This window comes from Chaetomium globosum, genomic scaffold (genome assembly GCF_000143365.1).
Source record: "Chaetomium globosum CBS 148.51 scaffold_11 genomic scaffold, whole genome shotgun sequence".
Lineage (NCBI taxonomy): Eukaryota > Fungi > Ascomycota > Sordariomycetes > Sordariales > Chaetomiaceae > Chaetomium > Chaetomium globosum.
Genome location: NT_165986.1, coordinates 53631 through 67603, shown reverse-complemented (window position 1 = coordinate 67603; position 13973 = coordinate 53631). Strand labels below are relative to the sequence as shown.

At 58.0% G+C, this 13973-nt stretch overlaps 5 protein-coding genes across 5 annotated transcripts in view; 3 read left to right on the top strand and 2 right to left on the bottom strand.

The window, feature by feature from the left end:
• Positions 1-577: 577 nt before the first annotated feature.
• CHGG_11066 (uncharacterized protein) lies at positions 578-2025 on the top strand (the record flags this gene model as incomplete). The annotated part of the gene is made up of 4 exons (XM_001230241.1): positions 578-776; positions 845-1140; positions 1217-1818; positions 1893-2025. 4 exons carry the CDS (start codon positions 578-580, stop codon positions 2023-2025), a joined length of 1230 nt encoding a protein of 409 aa, XP_001230242.1.
• A 544-nt stretch (positions 2026-2569) lies between these two features.
• Positions 2570-4468, bottom strand: CHGG_11065 (uncharacterized protein; the record flags this gene model as incomplete). Its single annotated transcript, XM_001230240.1, has 2 exons — positions 2570-3825; positions 3898-4468. 2 exons carry the CDS (start codon positions 4466-4468, stop codon positions 2570-2572), a joined length of 1827 nt encoding a protein of 608 aa, XP_001230241.1.
• A 2570-nt stretch (positions 4469-7038) lies between these two features.
• CHGG_11064 (uncharacterized protein) lies at positions 7039-8072 on the top strand (the record flags this gene model as incomplete). Its single annotated transcript, XM_001230239.1, has 2 exons — positions 7039-7083; positions 7140-8072. 2 exons carry the CDS (start codon positions 7039-7041, stop codon positions 8070-8072), a joined length of 978 nt encoding a protein of 325 aa, XP_001230240.1.
• Positions 8073-8232: 160 nt separating this feature from the next.
• Positions 8233-8667, bottom strand: CHGG_11063 (uncharacterized protein; the record flags this gene model as incomplete). Its single annotated transcript, XM_001230238.1, has 2 exons — positions 8233-8288; positions 8466-8667. 2 exons carry the CDS (start codon positions 8665-8667, stop codon positions 8233-8235), a joined length of 258 nt encoding a protein of 85 aa, XP_001230239.1.
• An 844-nt stretch (positions 8668-9511) lies between these two features.
• CHGG_11062 (uncharacterized protein) overlaps positions 9512-13973 on the top strand; it is a gene marked incomplete at both ends in the record, with an annotated part of 5073 nt that continues 611 nt past the window's right edge. The window contains 7 exons of the mRNA XM_001230237.1: positions 9512-10040; positions 10109-10631; positions 11012-11412; positions 11490-11736; positions 11806-12288; positions 12485-12820; positions 13443-13884. Coding sequence (XP_001230238.1) covers positions 9512-10040; positions 10109-10631; positions 11012-11412; positions 11490-11736; positions 11806-12288; positions 12485-12820; positions 13443-13884 — 2961 coding nt within the window. The remainder of the gene's footprint in view (positions 10041-10108; positions 10632-11011; positions 11413-11489; positions 11737-11805; positions 12289-12484; positions 12821-13442; positions 13885-13973) is intronic.

Sequence of the window (13973 nt, the reverse complement as noted above, 5' to 3'; positions counted from 1 at the left end):
GAGACCTCTGTTCTTAGATTGGGTAACCCTCGCAACAAGATCCTGTTTGGAACAATAGCATGCCATTGCCTCGTAGTTCTTCTCCCTCCTTGGGATTGCTTCCGCCGTGACTCGAATAACTTCACATTTTTGGCAGGCTTTCATTTGAGCCCAGGAACTTTTATTTGTGTATCCAAGTATTTAAACCTTCACTTCCCGTCCTGGGCTTAAGGAACAATGCGCCTTTCACTTCCAAAGTCCGACTCACAGGCTCCCAGTTGTGTGACGGATATGCATGTAAGATGTTGGCACCATACAGACCATACATGTAGTAAACATAGGCCTAGACGTGTTGCAAATTGAATGCGAGGCGGCGCAGAAGTCCGCAATATTGCTTGTACGTACCAGCACAGCCCAACGATGGTTCGGGCCCCAACCCACGTGTCATCTTCCCATGCCGCAAGTCAAGTCCGAGTGCTGACAACCATGGTTTCACATTACCTTACAAAGAGACTACTTCCACTGACTTGTAGTAGTTTCATTTTCGCCATCTTCATTCAAGCCTAAAAGCCCCTGTTTACCCCCATACCTTTTAGCCATGGCGCCCGAAAACCAGGACAACCGCCGGTCATGCAGCCCATACCCGGCTATCGTTGGCGGCGCAGAATCCCTGCAAAGCCAGAAGATCTATCTTGAAAATGAAAGTGAGATGGACGACGAGCCTGAGCTGATCAGCAGCAAGGCGATGATGGCCCGGCTCGGCGGCGTTTTTCCTATGGACGAGGCCGTGATCGATGGTAAACTTCAGTCTTGGGCGTCCAGCTCGCCCCCCACCCCATCGCAGTTTGAATAGATTGCCTGACAGCGCGGCTCAAAGCCTTACCAAAGGGCGTTAAATTCCTTTCTGTCGAGAAAGTCGCCACCAGCGCCTGGACGATGCCCGGTCAAATTATGACCCTCGAGCCGGACGGGAGCGAGCGCCCCTATTTTCTGAAGGTCGCCTATGGCGAACACGGCCGTATAATGCTCAACGGAGAGTGGGAGTCGTCAAAGATGATTCACGACATCATGCCCAATTTTATTCCCACCCCGTATGCCTTTGGACGGTACAAGGCCGGAAAGCCGGCCGCCTACTTCTATCTCTCCGAATTTGTCGACATGGTATTATTGACCCGCATTCCCTATACTCTTCTTCCCTTATTCCCTTGAAGCAGCCACTGACTAACGCCCTAAAAAGGACGTTACCAGCGCCCCCGATCCTGCTGCATGGACCGCCCGTCTCGCGGCAATGCACAAGGCCTCTGTCTCCCCCACCGGGAAATTCGGGTTCCCCATCAAAACCTGCGACGGTATACTCGCCCATACTGTAGACTGGGACGCGTCATGGGCCTCTTTTTACCGCAAACTGCTCCTCGGAGCCTGCAAGTTGGATCTGGAAACCAACGGACCCTGGCCGGAGCTCAAGCGTGCCACCGCTCAGGTCTGCGACGTCGTCATCCCCATGCTCCTTGATAACCTGCGCACCGCCGATGGCGAAGCCATCAAACCTTGCATCATCCACGGCGACTTGTGGGAGGGGAACATGGGCATCAACACCCAGACCGGAGACACCCTGCTCTTTGATGCCGGCTCCTATTTCGCGCACAATGAGATGGAGTTGGGGCACTGGCGATGCGAGTTCAGCTCTGTGTTCCGAGATGAGGCCTACACGCGGCATTACCTTCAAAACTACCCTGCTGCGGAGCCTGTCGAGGAGTTTGATGACCGTAATCGGCTGTATAGCCTCAAGGGCGCCATCAACTACTCGGCCGGACACCCAGGAACACCGCTTCGGAAGACGTAAGTCGATTCCAGGAGCCACCGTTTGTTTGAGACTTGTGTTTAGAACCTTCCTGACTTTGATTCACACCCAGAGCATACAATAATATGTGTTATCTCTGTGAGAAATACGCTCCGGTCGACGGAATCGACAAGTATGACCCAACGATAGACCCATCCATCACTGGTGCACGGATTGTGCCTCACCTTGCGGACGGCCTCATCTGAGTTGGATGTGATGGGCAGGGCTTAGTTGGAGGACTGGTAGAAATACAGAGCCGCCCCGGGGTGGCCATCAAACTCGACTCTTGCATGCCATGCAGTCCCTATTGACTGATTGGAAAGAACTATTTCGATAGCGGATATCATCGAGATTCACTTGGATTCCTACGAAGGCAGACAACTTCAATTGCAGAGCACTGCATTTCAGGGAGATGGCCAAGGACGAAGAAAATTGGGGTATCGTGCTGTCACTGCCTCTGTCCACGCGGAGGTTATACGGGGACATCTAGCTTTTGTTGTGCATTTCCCTTGGTTCTTCCTTAATTTGGAGGCTTGGAGCTACTTGGCCCAAGAAATATTTTATAAAGCCGAACTAGATGTTTAAAACCATAACTTTTTGAATAGCTTGAGCCTGTTCTAAACGGTACCCTCAGACTACCTACATGTAGATTATGGACACGGCTCCAAGCACTGGGCTCTTTGTTAACCACCGCTTATTATATTTCTACGTATCTAGCGGCCCGTCTTATTCATATCCATCTCCCCCAACCTATCGTCTCTCTGCTGCCTTCGCATCGGCCAGAATATCCTCCGCCGCCTTCGCGCTCAACATCATCGTCGGACAGCTCGGGAACGCCCCCGGCACCACCGGAAACGCACTCGCATCCACCACCCTCAACCCAGCCACCCCCCTAACCCGGAACTTGGAGTCCAACACCGCCAACGGCTCATCATCCCCACCAATCGCACACGTCGACGTCGCATGATGCGAATACGCCTGCAATTTAAAATACTCGGCCTGCTTCGCCTCATCGCACGGTCCCTCCTCCCCCGCCGGACACGGATGCAGCTCCTCCAACGGCAGCACGGGCTCCCCGGCGGCCTTCCACGCCTCGCGCAGCAGGTCCGCCGCCTCCACCAGCTCGTGCAGGTCCTGCTCGCCGTGCCGCTCGTAGAACCGGAAGTTGATCTCGGGCTTGTCCTGCGGGTCCGCCGACACCAGTCGCACCGTCCCCGCCTGCGACTTGGGCGCCATGTGCACCAGCGCGCACGTATACTGGGTCGGGCCGTGGTAGGTGGGGAAACCGGGCCAGAAGCCTTCAAACGAGAAGGCGCCGCACCAGGTGAAGATGTTGCGCTTGGCGGTGGGGGCCGAGGGCGTGCGGAAGAGGAGCGTGATCAGGCCGGAGTCGACGGGGGCGGCGCCGAGCGCGAGGAGAGAGCCCTCGTAGTTGTCGCCGAGGTTTTCGCCGACGCCGGGGAGGTCTTTGACGAGGGGGATGTTGAAGGCGGCGAGTTCGGCGGCGGGGCCGATGCCGCTGAGTTTGAGGATCTGGGGGGAGTTGAAGGCGCCGCCGGCGACGATGACTTCGCGCGTGGCGAGGATCTGGGAGAGGGGACCCGTCGTGCCCGCCACGTGCTTGGGGTCCGCCTTGTACAGCGACGCGCCCTCCATGACCTCGACGCCGATGGCGCGCGGGACCGTCGCGTTGTCGAACAGCACGCGCGTGACGAGCGTGTGGAGCTGCACGGTCAGGGGGTACTTGGCTGGGTCGGCGAGCGTGGCGCGCACGTAGTTGTTGGGGCTGCTGCGCTTGCCGGCGGCGGAGGCGTGCGTCACCATGTTGTAGAAGGAGCTGGTTTCGTCGCGGTCCGCGGTCGCTTCGTTGATGTCGCGGTTGACGAGGTCCGCGGCCGCGTCGGGGTCTTGGTTGGTTAGCTCGGCGAGTTTGCGCAGGATCTTGGTGCCTGGGAGCGAGGTGTTGGTTGCCCAGCTGTTGTCTGCTACTGAGGTGGCGAGCCAGCCTGTGTGTGTGCGTGTCAGTTGAGTTTCTGGGGGTGGGACAGGCAAGAAAGGGGTTGTGATGCTGTGCTTACCCTCGTATCCGTGGGTTTCGTCTCCAGCAGGCAAGTACTCGTTCCGCTCAATTTTCTTAAAGTACTTGCGCATGTTCTCGGCCGACCAGCTCTCGTCGCCCGTCTTGTTGACGATGATGTTCCAGTCGTCATCAGCAGGCAGGGCACACACTCCCGCGTTGTGCATGGCGCACCCACCCAGCACAGCGGCGCGCGGGTACTGGATTCCCAGCAGCTTGGCGTCCTCCGGGGGGTCCAGGCCGACGTAGAAGGTGCCGTCGCCCGTGTCCCAGGTTGTGTGCTGGAACTTGAGGTCTCGCTCCGGGTCGTCCGAGTGCTTGACCCAAAAGTCCCATCGCGTCAGCTCGTCGTTGGCCGCCTCGTTGAAGTTGGGGATGTCCGAGTACGTCGGGTTCTCGCCCTCGTCTCCGCCGGCCTCGATCAGGAGGGTCGAGTACCCGGCGCGCGCGAGGTCGGCCGCTAGGGGCCCGCCGCCGGGGCCGCTGCCGACCACAATGTAATCATATGATGTTGCGGCTGGGGCAGCGATGGCTACCGAGGCCGCGAGGGCCGACAAGATATGGTAACGCATGTTTGCCTCGTCTTGGAATCAAAACTTGAGAAGAAGCCGGCTGGCCATGCTATGGAGCGGGACAACTCTCGGCATTTTGTAGTAGTGAGCTCACCGTCAACATGGGTTCTGAGGGGTATCTCCAATTGCAATATGTTTTCAATTCCGGATATTGAGGGGCCGCTGACCATTTCTCCAAAAGCTTTCAGGGAGCCGCTCATATGCGGTGAGATGACGGTTGCAGTGAGGGGATTTACTGGTGTCATTGGCTCTGGCTAAAGTGAGCACAGATGCGGAGGAAAAAGTAGGAACCATATGGCAATCTGTAGGGGTAGGAGGTTTGGTCCCGACCGTTATTAGGCGGCGGTTATTCCTTGGCGGTTCCGAAGATTTAGTACTAGGATTTGGTAGTTCAGTTCAATATTATCGAGGTTCTGTGTAAGATATAGGGTACCACCCGGAGAGTGACGCTGACGCTATCTGCTACCATTGGTTCCCCGGCTCATGGACGGGATGGACTTCGAGAAGTTCTGCAAGCCCTCGCTCAAGGACCCTCCCGGGCAGTCCGCGTGCGCAGTCCGAGCGCAACGGTTCTCCTTATAATGGTAACATTGCGTGACTTGGATATAGTACCTAATCTTCTAGAACAATTCGGCCGCTCAGATTCAGGGTGGACACCGTTCGACGTGAATGAGTTTCGAAGGGCTTTACGGTCATTGTTAAACCTGTTTTCCCTTGCGCTTGGGGTGCGTTATGATGGTAGCTAAATACGCCATCTTCTTTGACGTCAAGGCTGCAGCTTAGTCTCATCTTGGAATATCGCAAGTGTGTAGAAAAAGGAAGAAGAAAAGATGATAACTAGATTATATATGATCAAGTCCGACTTGTTATAGGTTACTCGTAGTCAGAACAGTTCTTGTTGCGTCACGCCTCTTCCTGCTTCTTCTTTTGCTGATGACACCAAATGCTAAAAATGGACATTTTTTGAGAGTAAGAATGGCCATTTACTGCCGCTTCAACCTTCCGGAGTTTAAACTCTTAGCGCCTCCAACTAGGTACCGTAGGCTCTCGACTATTGTAAGCTGGACAGTAGTAGCTGTCTCTGGACGATGACTAGATTTGTAAGAGACTAACAAAATAAAGACCACAACCTCGACCCCCTGAATACAATATCATTTCTGCCTCCCGGGAGGATACACGTCTTAGGTGACGATAAACAGCCCGATGTAGGGTCTGAAACGTTGTAATTCTTACCTCCATTAGTAATGTCATAGTAGAAGTAGTATCTAGAACCGTTCGACTCCGCCACCGGCATCGTCACTCCTCAAAAGTTTAAGAACTAGGTTCCATGTGTCACACCGACATGTGTCACGAATACGCCAACAAGAGGGACCCCGGGGGGGGGGGGGCGGGACGCCCCGAGCCAATCATTAGCAACCAATCAGGAGGCCAAGGAGTAGTCAAGGTGATCAGTGAGCTCAGTTGCCAAGGACAGACTGAGCACACTGAGCACCAGGACAGGACCACCAATAGGGAGCCGGGATGGCTCAACATTGATCAGTGAGCTCAGTTGCCAAGGGCATACTGAGCACACTGAGCACTTAGGAATCAGCTAGTATATAGTCACTCGTCCTGGAGAGCTCTGGGAGTTCTCCAGTTAGCAATCACAACTACAGTTCGCTACAAGCTCGAAAGTCTACTGTTGAGACAAGTCTTTGTTGTGCACCTTTTGGCTGCACCGAACCTAAGCACCCTTGAGAGATTACCTTCAACCGAAGCTGAACCCTAACAGGACAGGGTCCTGAAGTAGGTTCGTCACAACATGCCTATCCGTTATAGGGCCCTGTGTTTACTCAGACGACATCCCCGTGATAAGGTGAGTTGAGTTACACAAGGGTTGAATAAGGGAATCGGAGATACTGCCAGCAAGCCAACCTGAAAAGCCGTTAACGTGTAGAATGAGCTGAAACACGTCACGGATATCGGCCACCGAAGGTCAGCAATCGGACCATCGGAGCGGCATGACCCGACATCTGCGATAAGGGGGCTAAATCCGCCAAACACCGAAGGGATGACAATTGACGGACTCAGCCGCTGCGGAAGGATCCAGGGGTAGCACTGGTGTTAGCGGAGATACCCAGACTCTCGGCCCTCGACTTGATCGTTGCATTAGAGTTAAGCTGCAACGGATGCAGCCGCAATTTTGTCAGCAAGACTTCATCACGGCCACCCTTGAAGCTCGTTTGCTCCCGGAGTCCCGACACATCGGCCTGCTTTGTCACTCCCGTGCCTGTGTCCCGCATTTCCAGGGGTTGCATCCGGGACGGCTTGGCATATCTCCGCCCTTAATTCCGGCCCCCAACGTGTGATGCGGGCCCACGGAACACAATGATGTCCGCGATGAAGTCGTTAAAGATGAGGGAGGTTAGTAAGGTATAAAGATGATCGAGATCATGTCTTGGCCCGTTCTCTCCTAGGTCCTCCATCAACCGATATCAAAGCAAAGCCAACCTTGATATCTTCACATCCTATCCATTCCGTAACCAAAACCAACCAAGACTCACCCAGTCCATCCACCAACCAACGCCATCATGTCTACCGCGACCAAGTCCCTCGAGCGAGTTGCCATCATCGGCGTAAGTCCCACCCACCCACGAACCCCAACCACCAAACTCTAACCCCCCACCAACAGGCCTCCGGCCGCATCGGCGGCGCCTTCGCCAAATCGCTGCTCGCCACGGGCCAGCACACCGTAACCGCGCTCACCCGCGCTGGCAGCAACAGCACGCTCCCGGAAGGCGTGACCAAGATCGCGGTCAATTATGACGACGAAGCGTCCCTCCTCGCCGCCCTGCAGGGCCAGCAGTTCCTCGCCATCACGCTAGGCGTGGACGCGCCGCCCGACCTGCACGGCCGCATCGCGGCGGCGGCGGGCAAGGCCGGCGTGCCCTACGTCATGCCCAACGCGTACGGGTTCCCGCCCGCGAGCAACCCTACCCCGGATGATATCTACGCCAAGTTTGCGCTGCAGCGCGTCGCGGACGTGACGGGGAATGGGGTGTCTGCGGCGCTGACCATGTCGTGCGGGTTTTGGTATGAGTGGAGTTTGGCGTTGGGGAACGAGTGGTTTGGGTTTGAGATCCGCGAGCGCAAGGTGACGTTTTTTGATGATGGGCTGAGGACCATCACGGTAAGCACGTGGGACCAGTGCGGGCGCGCGCTGGCGGCGTTGCTGAGCCTGCCGGAGACGGGCGCGTCGCCGTCGTTGGCGGATTTTAAGAATGGGCAGGTGCTGGTGCACAGCTTCCGCGTGTCGCAGCGGGATATGCTGGATAGCCTGCACCGGGTGCTGGGGACGACGGACGCGGACTGGGAGATCTCGTACGAGCCTGTTGCGAAGCGGGTGAAGGAGGGCGCGGCGGAGCTGAAGCAGGGGAACCGGCGCGGGTTTGCCAAGACGCTGTATGGCGGCATCTTTGATGCTGCCAACGACTCGAGCGACTTCGCGGGGACGAGCAAGACGGCGACCGAGACGCTGGGGCTGCCGAAGGAGGACCTGGACGAGGCGACCAAGCGGGCCGTGGACATGGTTATGAACGAGTGGAAGCCGTTTGAGGATATGTAGTGTGTTGATGAATGGATGAATGGAAGCCGAGGATGAATAGGGGTTGGTGGTTGGTCCTAGACAACGATTGCCGATTCCTAGTTACAATTTAGTCCCGTCACCACCTGCCCGTATGCGTTGAACAGTGGTATTGTCTCAGGATCGCCGAGCACGTTTGTTCTCACGTTCCCCATCTGTGGGCAGCACGGGCGCTGCCGTTGGTGTCTTTACGCCGCGCTGTTGATGAAACCCCAGCTTACAGCCGATGGCATCGAAAGCCTCGTCGCAGCAGGTCCACATGAAACCTTCGGGGTTGTCTTCCCGCATCTCTGGGTCATCGAAAATGTGCTCGGGGTCGCAGTCCACCCAGGCTTCATCGTTGTCATGGTTGATGACAACAGCGCCTAAACTTACAAGTGTTGGTGATCGGCGTGCTTTGTCGTATCTCGCGGCAGTCACTGACGACACCACTCACCTGGGTGATAATGACAAGCGTCGGGCGCGTTCTGAACCTCGCGGTATGCCTCTTTGCAGTTCGAACATATATGTACAGCGGTGTGGGTGGTTGATTGCTTTCCTCAAGGGCTCTGGCAGCCCTTTCTAGGCCACTGAACATCCCGGCAGCCTCCTTCCTGGTGTTTTTTCATCTTCACAGAGACCCGCAAGCACGGTTCGGAGCTCATGGTCGGTAGCATTTTGGATGCGCGCAAAAATGCTTTTGTTTTTGCGGAGCGCGGATGAATCATGAAATTAGATGAAATTAATCTGTGTATTAGGACCACTCGTTCCTTCTTCAAAACATTCCAAGCGGTGAAAGGTTCCATGGTGCTCGTCACGTGTGAGAGTTGAATCTCGAATTTTCACTCCAAACACGGGAGTCACGCGATGCCACCTGATGGCGGACCAGTCATGCTTGTTTTTCTGTGAGTTGCTCCCACTTTCCCTCTCCAACCCCAAGCGGTCCAGACCTCCGTCTGGGCACCAAAAAAGAAGTAGCGTCAGCACTAATGCCGGCATGGGTGTTCGTCAGACCTCGCTCATTGGTGGCCGTGATGGAAAATCAAGAACTTTCCCAGCCGTTTCACGCCATTTATTGGGTGGCTGTCGGCCGAACCCCTCAAAATGGGGTTATCAGTGCTGACTGAGGAGGAGGATGCATTTTGCATTTTGGGCAAGTTCGCCATTTTTGAGAAAGCATCTTCCCTGGAGACTTTGACGACTCCTCTCTCGTAACGAATCTCGCCTAAGTCGTCCGCTTGACCACGCTAACCAGACGGTTCCTGTCCGTCGGGTCTGTTTGCGATCCATCATTCCAATCATCGCCAATCGCAACCCAATCGTGTCACTCTCCGGTCCCTATTAGTTGCCGAGGACGGCCCCGCCCGCTCCCGCTACTTTATTGAATCCCGCTTCCTCCGGGTCCGTGTGAGGACCTTGTGTGTTCGGATTCCCGATTCCCAATGGGCAACCCTCAACCAACAAATCGGCGCCGGCGTGCGACCGGGACCGCCGGGCTTAGGTTACGACTTCCTAACCTCGCCCTCATCACCAGTCTCTTCTTACACCCCTCCCACATCTCCCCGGCCAGCGCTGCCGCCGTTGGCTACTCTTCCCATCGGCTGCACGCCCGCAATGAGGGCGAGCATGTCGTGCTCGCCGACTGCCGCGACCAGAGCGGCGTGGTGTCATCGCAGATCGCCTACTTCGAGCAGGACCCGGGCCCACAGCCGAAGGACGTGGCCGTGGTGGTGACGACGCCGGGACAGGCCGCCCTCTGGGTCAACACCAACACGTCCGGCCTCTTCACCGACACCGGCGTGGTGTTTCGGGCCACCCTCGGCCCGCGTGTCGAGGAGGGCCAGTTCGCCGGCACGGGCGAGAACGGCTACGGCAATTTTAGTTGTTATCAGAACTACGTCAAGGACCTGTATATATATGAGAAGACCACGTGTTCGCAGGTCTATCTCTGCGATCACAGCGATCCGCCTGGTGAGTTTCCCTCCGCTCGATGGGGACCGAGATAGCAGCGGGACAGTGCTAACGTGGAGCCAACAGAGGGTGGGGTCAGCACTTCTTCTGGCGACGGCATGTCCCCAGGGCACTATCATCGGCATTGCCGTCGGCGTCGTTGGGCGGGCTGCTCTTCGTGATCGCCGCCGGTCTGGTGTTTTGGTACTTCCGACGGTCGCGCAGGACCTCCCAGGGCACGCACACCCGGGTTGCCAGTGACAGGTCGGGCACGCTATCGGCCGGGCCCATGTCGGACGCCGGCGAGCCGCCCAAGCCTCTACACCCGCTCCAAGATCCGGTGCAAGACCGCCAGCAGAGCCAGGCGGTCATGCAGCAGATGAGCGCCGTCTACGAGGTCGATGGCCGCCTATTCCGCATCGAGATGGCCGACGACAATGGCAAGTTTGAGCTGGACGGGCACGGCCACGACAGCGCCGAGCTTGACACGGCCAAGAATGAGCCTACCACTGCCATTACCGAGACCAAAAGCGTCTCACCTTTAACCCCGGGCCTGCCTGACTCGCCCCTGGAGCACGGCCAACAACAGCAACCCAAGTCTCCTCCGCCGCAGTACGTCCGGTGATTGCACTGAAAAGGGCAAAGCAGGAGGAAAAGAAGTTTCTACAGACGGTACAATCTGATCTGGCAGTGGACTTAAATTACCCCTATCTACGGGGGTGCAGTTCTCTCATCTCAATTCTTCCGATTTGGGCTTGTGTTGGGATTTCATGAGATATTCTTGTCACAGCGAGCAACTGGGAGGTGGAATTTGAGCTTTGAGAAGGAAGCGGGAGGATCAAATGAGGATCAGTGGGGGGTGACACAAGGAAAGCGGGGTTGCGGCACGGGTAGTTTTCCAGGGTCTCCCCAGGCGCCGCCAAATTAATTTGCTGCCTGTCCCGCCGCCAGCCTGGGCGCTCCTTCAGCTCACCGCTGCTCCCCAGCTGCAGCAGCAGAGCTTCCGGCGCCCGGCAACCGGCAATGGCAGAGACCATTGCTGCCACCACACCACGCACCGCTGCCGCTATCGGTAATACCGCTCGTTGCATGGCGCATCCACGGCGCCGCTCTCCGGGTGCCCGGCCCAAACCAATCCCACCATCGGCACCGCGCCGCGCCATTCGGCCGCTGCTGCTGCTCGTCGCTCTGGTCAATCTCGCGTGGAGCCTGTACCAGCTCCCAGTGAGCCGCGTGATCGAGAGCCGTTTGTGTCGCCAACACTATGCCGCCACCGATCCCTCGGTGCTGCTTCCGGACGGGTCGGTACCGGAGGAGCTGTGCAAGATCGACGAGGTGCAGCAGCAGCTGGGCTGGCTCCAGGGTGTCACGGAAGCGTCGTGGGTTGCTGGCGGTAGGAGCCTCTTGCCGAGATGATGATGATGTCGATGTTTCGAGCTGGCCGTAGCATGTGCTAAGATGATGTAATAGACTTTGTCATGACCATCCCGCTCGTGTGCCTTGCGGACCACTACGGCCACCGCTTTGTGTTGTATCTCAACCTTGTCCCGCGCGTCTTCCTGTTGGCGTGGACTTTTGCCGTGGGTTATTTTGACCGCGTGCTGCCGGTGCAGGCGATCGTGGCCGCCCCGATGTTCTCGTTCTTCGGCGGCGACTGCGTCTTCAACTCGATCGTTTATGCCCTGGTCTCGGAGCTGACCGACGACCATGTCCTCCGGTGAGTTTGGCCTTTCCCAGCACATCGAGACGCAAACGGCCACGACGGACTAACTGACGCCGACCACAGCGCGACTTTCTTCGGTTACGTCAACGCCGTCTCGTCCATCTTCTCGCTGCAACTCGGCCCCGCCCTCGCCTCCGCCACCATGACGACCCTCCTCTGGCTGCCCCTCTGGCTGGGCATCGCCATCCTGCTTCTCGCCGTCCCCGTCATCTCCGCGCTGCCACTGCCCCAGCCCAACCCCCGCGACGAAGAAGCCCACACCGCAGCAGCAGCAGCAGCACCACCACCTCCAACAACAGCAACAGCACCCCTCCCAGAAAGCGACCCCAACCCGGACCCCACCGCCGAAGACGCCCCCCTCATCACCCCCACCCCCCACCACGAGGAGGAGGAGACCCCAACCTCCTACTCCTGGCACGAACACAGCACCACCCGCCTGCGCACCTTGCTCACCCTCCTCCGCCACCCCACCCGCAACCTCACCCTGCTCTTCACCGTGTTTTTCCTCGCCGCCCTCGCGTCGTCGGATACCAAGCTCCTGCCGCTGTACATGTCGAAGCGGTATGGCTGGCGGTTTGCGAGCGTGGGGGTATTTGTTGTCCGGGAAGGCGGTGTGGAATTTTGTGGTTTTGGTGGGGGGTGGTGCCGAGGGTGCTGAGGTGGAGGGAGGGGGAGGGGGGGGGGTGGTTCATGCGTGTGCGGGGGTTTCTTTGGGTGGTGATGGTGGTGGTGTGGGGGGGAGCGATGGGGCGGATGCGCAGAATGTGGTGCATGCGTATGTGTGCTTGGTGTTTTCGGTGCTGGGGGCCGCGGCGATTGCGGTGTCGCCGACGGTGGGGGTGCTGGCGCCGTCGCTGCTGGTCTATGCGTTGGGCATTGCGCTGCCTATGTTTACGTACTCGCTGTTGAGGGCGCCGAGTATGATGGCGGCTGGGAGTGCAGATGGGGAGGGCCATGCTGCGCAGATGTTCTCGGTTGTCATGCTGGTGCGGACGGTCGGCACGCTGGTGGGGTCCATCGTGATGCCTGGTCTGTGGGTGACGGGCATGCGCATTGGGGGTTGGGCGTTGGGCTTGCCGTATGTGGTGAGCGCACTGTGCTATGCCGCTGCGGGCGTGGTGGTGAAGAGGATTGTGGTTTGACATGTCGGGTCGTTGGTGGTCTAGGCCCGAGTGATTGAGCCCGCGTACAAATCTTCCCGACGGCTGAGATGCGGCCGCGGCCTGGCCGTGCCTGTCATCGCCGCCACGTGAAGTGATCGGGCCAAGTGAGACCATACTATTGTCGGATGTTCCGGCAGATTGGTCCCGCTCAGCCGCTAAGGCAAGCCCCATTCCGGCCTGAGCGACTATTCGGGATAGGTGGGCCAAAAACAATAGCTTCCGGCGAGCTGAGATCGATGTGGAACGCCACCGGCAGTGATTCGCCGGTTCAGGGGCTGGCTGTTGTCAACAGCCCACGATGCTGGTCTAGACCCGCCCCATCCCCACTGCTCAGCTCCCAGGCAAACCACCGTGCGCTGGTAGTCGAATAACTACATATATCTCAGCGTCGCCGTCTGGCGCAGCAGGGACTCGAAGCTTGGCCATCGGCAGTTCTTAGACATCCCCTGACCATGAAGACCGCCTCGTCCCTCGTCCTCGCCGGCGCCGGGCCTCGCGCTCGCTGCCCCTGGGCAGTTCTCTCGCCAGCTCCTGAAGCGCACGGGCTACGGATGTCTGCGAGAACGACTGCAAGCTCCGCGGAGCCGCCTTTCCGGACAAGCACACGATCCAGCTGTCGCTCGAGGAACAACTTCTTCGGAGCAGTGCCCGCCCATCTACATCGGGCGATGCCAACGCACCCACCGCGTCGTCCAGGGTCTGCCTTGACTTTGTCGGCACCAACATCTACTTCAACTTCGAGGCGTTCCCCGGCTACAACTACAAGCACGGCGCCGTCGCTTGGCAGTTGAGCGGCAGCTCGCCGTCTGCCCCCACGAACAACCTTGTCTGTGACCCCAACGGCAGCAACGGGCTCCTCTGCAAGCTGCCCTTCAGCGACATCCTCGGCACCTCCGCCGCCAGCCCCGTCAAGGACCTGCTCGCAGGCATGTGCCCCAACGGCGACCGCGAGGCCCTGGGTTTTCTACCTCGAGTTCTTGTGAGATTACGAGTCCACCGACGACGCGTCCACCACTTACCTTCGCCAACCAGCCCGCCTGCAACAGTCGCAGCAGCCTACGGCCAGTG